Here is a 6,180-nt window from a genome sequence, read left to right as displayed (position 1 = left end):
TAACCAGCACCACTATGCCAGGCAGTCTGAATGACCAGAGTATATTTGACCAGAATATATAGACAGAGCACACGGGTCTGGGAACCAAAGAAGGAAGCAGGGGCATCTCCTCTCACTCACCCCGAGAACCTGGTTCCAAAACATCTGATTCCTTTCCTCAACTTTGGGTTCTGCTGGCTGATCTTTCCTGTTCTTTAGAATAGAATACATCTACCAGGAATGAGTGATTCACTGGCCTGGGAGCTGAAATTGCCACCTGAAATTCTGGAGATCCTTATGCCATTGGTTGAACAAGCAATGAAGGGCACTGCTCACATATTTGATCATAAACAGGAAAAGCAGCCGTGACTTTGTGGTGAGAGCAAGAAATATTCCTGGTACAGGGGCGTCGCAGGAAGGCATATCAGGATTCCTGTGAGCAACAGTAAAAGTTAGCAGAAAGCCAAAAAACCAAGACGGGAAGTTCTTTAATATTTAATACCCCAGGTCTTCCTCCAGCAATATGCAATTCTGCTATAGCAGTCTAGGCCCTTGGCAGAATACAGATCTCTGAGTCAGAAAACTAACCGCCTCCAGCCACGGCTGTTAAAAGATGTAAGCTCTATCATTCCCTACGCCTCACTGCCCTTCTGAACTTCCTATTGCATTCTGCTGTACCTCCTGTCTCTGTTGTGAGGATGAGATGGGATAACAAGAACAAAGGTTACATCATTAATGTAAAATTCTGGTCCCTTGAGTGCTGTTAATGATGATCTTCTCATTAGCAACAAAGTCTAGGGATAAATCCTACCTCCATCATATGCACGCTTAGGAGACACCAGGAAAAGATCCCCGAGGATGCTGGAGAGGAATTAGGGGAGATATGTCTTAAAGAAGAAGACCCAAGAGACCTGGTTGAAAGGAGACGGCTAATGGTTTAATGCGCCACACAGCTCAACCCAGTCAGCCTGGTGTGGAGGACCACTGAAGACAGCAGTGTGACACAGACCCAACAGGTGAATGTTTCTGGGGATGGAGGAATCAGACAGAGACAGAGAATGCTAAGGTGAAGAGAAGGACAGAGGTTCTTGGATTATAGACCTGTTGGGTTGGATGTAAACATGACTGGACACACAGTAACTCTCAGACCTTGGGTTAGATACATTGCTAGGTGAGGGCATGGAGGTGTGCCCAGAGTGGAATTCAAACCATCTGGGCCTGGGTCTTCCCACAGAAAGATAAGGCTGATGAACGCAGGAGCCATTGCAACACCAGCAAACTGAGTTCTTATAAGGTCCAGCCTTTGTGAGCACTGTCTACATAAAGAAAAACTTACAAGGTCACAGGCAGGGAGACAGGGAGCAAAGGAAGAGGCTCACTGAAGAGCTGGGGGGGGGGGCTTTTGGATCTTGTCCTATCTCCCAAGACTACATACTTGTCCACTGCAGGGGTGTGGCACAGAGAAGGCAGATAGATTCTGGCATTGTGATGAAGTTGCTTTCTCCCTTAGAGCATGGATCATGTGACACGTGTCTTTTCATCCTCCACTCTGCCAACATGCAGGGGATACTCAGAAGGTAGTTCACAAAACTGTCAATCCTTCAGAGATCTGTCCATCAAAGCCTTCACAGCATAGATGATATCAACAATGACAAAGGTGACAGCAAGAAAGTGTAAGGGCTGGTTCAGCACCCAAATTCTTGATTGACAGGTAGGGCTTAGACCTTTCAGGTACGCTGGCTCCAGGAGAACCCTGTGTTCTTGCTCCTCACCCTGTGACCTTGGATGAGAGCCTATCTTTCTCTTCATATTAATTACTTGATTTCCTTTTCTGTTTATACGTTCCTATTTTTATTTGACTTAGCAGTGTGTATGTGTGTATGTGTGGGTGTGGGTGATGCGTGAGAGATGTGCTTATGAGTTCATGTGCACCTGCGCCCAGCATAAGAGAGGTCAACTTTTGGGACTTGGTTCTTGGCTTCCACTGTGGGTTCTGGGGATCAAACTCAGGTTATCAGGCTTGTGCAGCAAGAACTTTTACCCTCCCCACCAGTGGCTCTCAACCTGTGGGTCTCATATCAGATGTCCTGCATATCAGACATCTACACCACAATTCACAGCAGCAGTAAAATTACAGCTATGAAGAAGCAAACAAAATCATTTCATGGCTGGGGGTCACCACAATACGAGGAACTGTATTAAAGGGTCGCAGCATCGGGGGGGGGGGTTGAGGGCCACTGCATTATAACAGCTTGTCAGCCAGTTTCCTCATTTGTAAGAAGCATAACCAGCAGGAAGGGCTCTGTGATGGGAGATGCCAAACATCAAGGGCAGGCTGGGCATTCAGGTGACTCACACACCTGTCTTCTCCCTACCAGCGGTAGCGTTGGTTCTAGAAGATCCCCTGAGGCTGAGCCTTTTGGTCCTAAGCACAGGATGGCATTACTTAGACATGGCCTACCATTCAGGATAAAACAACTCCAACATAGAAAGGTCTAAGGATATGTTGGCATTTTCTACGAAGAACTGGTTGCCGACAAATATCAAACCCTTTATGAAACTGAGCCACTTCGGTGCCCTTGCTTTGATGGTGGCCAAGGTCTGGACTGCCTATTAGATAATCCAGTGCCACACAGGGGTCAAAATCTACAGGCAACCACTCCACCAGGAGCTCAGCATTCTCGTCTGTGTCAGCAAAGAGTAGACAGAGGAAGGAGATGCAGGGGAAGCTAGGCTCTCATCCGCTCCACCCCCAGCGCAGTCTAATCCTGGGAGGACGACAGCTCGTGATTGACAAAGAGCATCAACATTCAGGTAGGACCGTTGGTGTCCCTTAGGGTGTGAAGCCATCCCACTACTCAAACTATTGGCATGTCGAGGTCTGCTTCAAAGTGTCTCAATCTGGAACAAAGCTGGCTCACTCTTTGTCAAGGAAAGGACATATTGCCAAGGAGATATTTGATTGCCAGACACCAGTTTAAGTTCTCTCATACAGAGCCTCAGGGAAATATTTGAAATTTAGTCTTTTCAGATTTCCTCAACTGAGGAAAAAAAAGAGGGGGGAAGTAGAAACCTCTGCCCAAATATTTTTTGGCTTGGAGACTAATGTCTGGGTTCCTCAGGAAAGACGGAGAGGGGAGAGCTATGCTCCAGGAACAAGAGACCCAGCACAATCCTCCTAGCGTTGCAGCTAGTGTGATGCCTGGGAAAGCCCCCATCCTCTTGTACAAAGTCTTGGGTCTATGGAGAGCTGGGTGACTGCAAAAGAACTCGATATTACATAATGGTTTGTTCACAAGAAATGTTTTGTTAGAAAATGGGAATGCCGAAGTTATGGGAGCATTGAGATTGAAGACACAACATTACCGGTGTCAGCAGACACTTGCCTCTGACGTCCAGGGGACAAGTCTTCAGGCTGAGAATAAATCGGTCTTTCCCGTTAGCTTAAATCCTTATGTCTGTGGGTTGAAACACTCACTTTTGATTCTTCTGTGAGTTCTTTTCTGTGGGAACCATACTGCAAGCCTATCTCAAGTACGGCATAAATCGCCCCCTATCCATCCCAGGATGCCGTGACACCTTCTGAGCAGAGATCAAGGGAGGCCTGTTGGGTGATGGGCGGACAGTGATCCACTAGGGCACCTCCTGGGCTGCTGCATTCTCTCGGGAGCAGCAGTCAATGCGCCTGCAGAGAGACTGTCATGGATTCTGTCTTGTTGCAGAATTAACAGGAAGTCATCGTCAGAAGCCCTGACATGACTTCAGGGGACAGATGTCTCATCTTAGAAGGAGGTAGCAAGGCCAAGGAAACAAGAAGGAAGTCAGTAGTGGGCTAATGGTTACATTGGGAAGGCAGTGTGTTCAGAGACACCTTCCACACTGCAGGCCCACAGAGGTACCAAAAACCAAAATCAAACGCTCGAGACAAACCTCCAAGAAAAGGCAAATGAGTTAATTGACTGAAGAGAGCTGATATTCCCAGAAGGATTGCATAGGACATGGAAAAGACAAGCCAAGTTTACACACAAGTGCAATTACTTAATCATGTTGTTGCTTGCTTCATGTCTTTCAGTCCTATCCCCATCAATGAATCTACCTCTACTGCGTGAATGACACATAGTGTTTTATTTTACAGGGTACTGTTGTGGTTCTTACATTGTATTTTTTTTCTAGGATGTTTATATTGCAAGTGCTTCAGTCCTTCTTGACTTTAGGAAAGACGGAGCCCTGCTATAGGTTGAGAACTCTGATACAAGACAGAACCTGGTTGTACTTCCTCTAGAACTGACAGTAAATGGATTGGTTATCTCTGATTAGACAATGACCATTATGTAATTCTCATCCCAGAACCTCGGTTCTTCTGTTCACAGATGGGCGTGGAACCCTCCTGAGCATCCAGCTTTAACCCACCATGGAGAATGTAGCCTGTAATGGGTCAGGGGACTCTCAGACCGTCTTCTACCTTACAGGCATCCCCTCTCTGCAAAAATCCCTCTTCCTCCCCGTCTTCTTCCTCTTCCTCCTCTTCTACCTGCTCATCCTGGTGGGGAACACCCTGATCCTGGTGGCCGTGGTGACAGATCCCAGCCTCCACAAGCCCATGTACTTCTTCCTAGTCAACCTCTCGGCCCTGGACATTCTTTTCACCACAACCACGGTCCCTAAGATGCTGTCCCTCTTCCTGTTAGGAGACCACTTCCTCACCTTCCCTTCCTGCTTCCTGCAGATGTACCTGTTCCACAGCTTCTCCTGCTCAGAAGCCTTCATCCTGGTGGTCATGGCCTATGACCGCTATGTGGCTATCTGCCGCCCTCTGCACTACCCTGTCCACATGACCCCACAGACAAATGCTGCCCTGGCAGCCAGTGCCTGGATCACCGCCCTCCTCCTGCCCATCCCAGCAGTGGTACAGACCTCCCAGATGGCATTTGACAGCATCACCTACATCTACCACTGCTTCTGCGACCACCTGGCTCTTGTCCAGGCCTCCTGCTCAGACACCAACCCCCAGACTCTCATGGGCTTCTGCATCGCCATGGTGGTGTCCTTCCTCCCTCTCCTCCTGGTGCTTCTCTCCTATGCCCGCATCCTGGCCTCCGTGCTTCGTATCAATTCCAGGGAAGGGCGTTCCAAAGCCTTCTCCACCTGCAGCTCCCATCTCCTGGTGGTAGGCACCTACTACTCCTCCATTGCCATAGCCTATGTGGCCTACAGGGCTGACCTGCCCCAGGACTTCCACATCATGGGCAATGTGGTGTATGCTATCCTCACCCCTGTTCTCAATCCTCTCATCTACACCCTGAGGAACAAGGACGTCAAGGCAGCCATCACTAAAATGGCACATCACCAGGATCTGAAGAATGTTAGAAAACCCTGAATTTACACCTAAGGGCACGAACAAGCGACTCCATGCAACAAACTTTCTCTCTTAAACAGCAACAATAATAGAGAGGAAAATGGGGACAATTTACTCAGCTAAATACTCAGAACACTGATTCTCAAAATGTTTCCTCCATTGTAATTTTTTTTTACTCTAATAACTAAATGGACAGGATTCTTGTTCTATTTTTAAGTTGTCTCTCTTAGGCTTTACAAGACCGTGACTATAACTTCGGAGGGTGGGGGTTAACAGTCCCATGAATTAAAACAATGTTGTTTCAGAGACTTCAGTATTCGATTGCCAAGTAAATCATTCTTTTCCCTTGAATCTACTCTCAAATTTTCTGAAAATCCCCAGTGTTTCTGACACGTGGCCGTGACTCACTCTCGCCCTCTTTGCAGAGCTAAGCACTTGAAAAACACCTGTGAAGGGAACAATGGAAATATCGGGCTATCTTAGCTGACCAAGCAGTACTTTCTCCTCCAGTATTGTAATGCCAGTACCATGGACACTTGCTTGTTAGACCCTCGGGGAGTCACAGGAGTGGAGCACAGCCCCCAGTCCATGATTTCCACAGCTAGCATTCTTTCCCGAAATAAAGTCCTGGTTATTTCTCTCTGCATTTAGAGGCCAATTCAGCCTGTATGCCCTTCTGCCTTAAGAGGCTTTTCTTCCTTCCTTTCTTTCTTTTTTTTTCCTTTTTCTTTTCTTTCCTTCCTTCCTTCCTTTTTTTCTTATTTATTTTGTTAATGTGCATTGGTGTTTTGCCTTCATCTATGTCTCTGAAGGTACCAGATTCCCTGGAACTGGAGCTACAGACC

General features: G+C 47.3%; 1 protein-coding gene across 1 annotated transcript; it reads left to right on the top strand.

Moving 5' to 3' along the window:
• Positions 1-4,390: 4,390 nt before the first annotated feature.
• LOC101984669 (olfactory receptor 2AT4-like) lies at positions 4,391-5,356 on the top strand. Its single transcript, XM_005357513.2, has one exon. It carries the CDS (start codon positions 4,391-4,393, stop codon positions 5,354-5,356), a length of 966 nt encoding a protein of 321 aa, XP_005357570.1.
• Positions 5,357-6,180: the final 824 nt, after the last annotated feature.

This window comes from Microtus ochrogaster, chromosome 22 (genome assembly GCF_000317375.1).
Source record: "Microtus ochrogaster isolate Prairie Vole_2 chromosome 22, MicOch1.0, whole genome shotgun sequence".
NCBI classification, from domain to species: domain Eukaryota; kingdom Metazoa; phylum Chordata; class Mammalia; order Rodentia; family Cricetidae; genus Microtus; species Microtus ochrogaster.
This window is presented reverse-complemented; position numbering and strand designations above follow the sequence as displayed.

Coding starts and splice junctions, on each gene's coding strand:
- LOC101984669 (XM_005357513.2), top strand. CDS start 4,391: ATGGAGAATGTAGCCTGTAATGGGTCAGGGGACTCTCAGACCGTCTTC.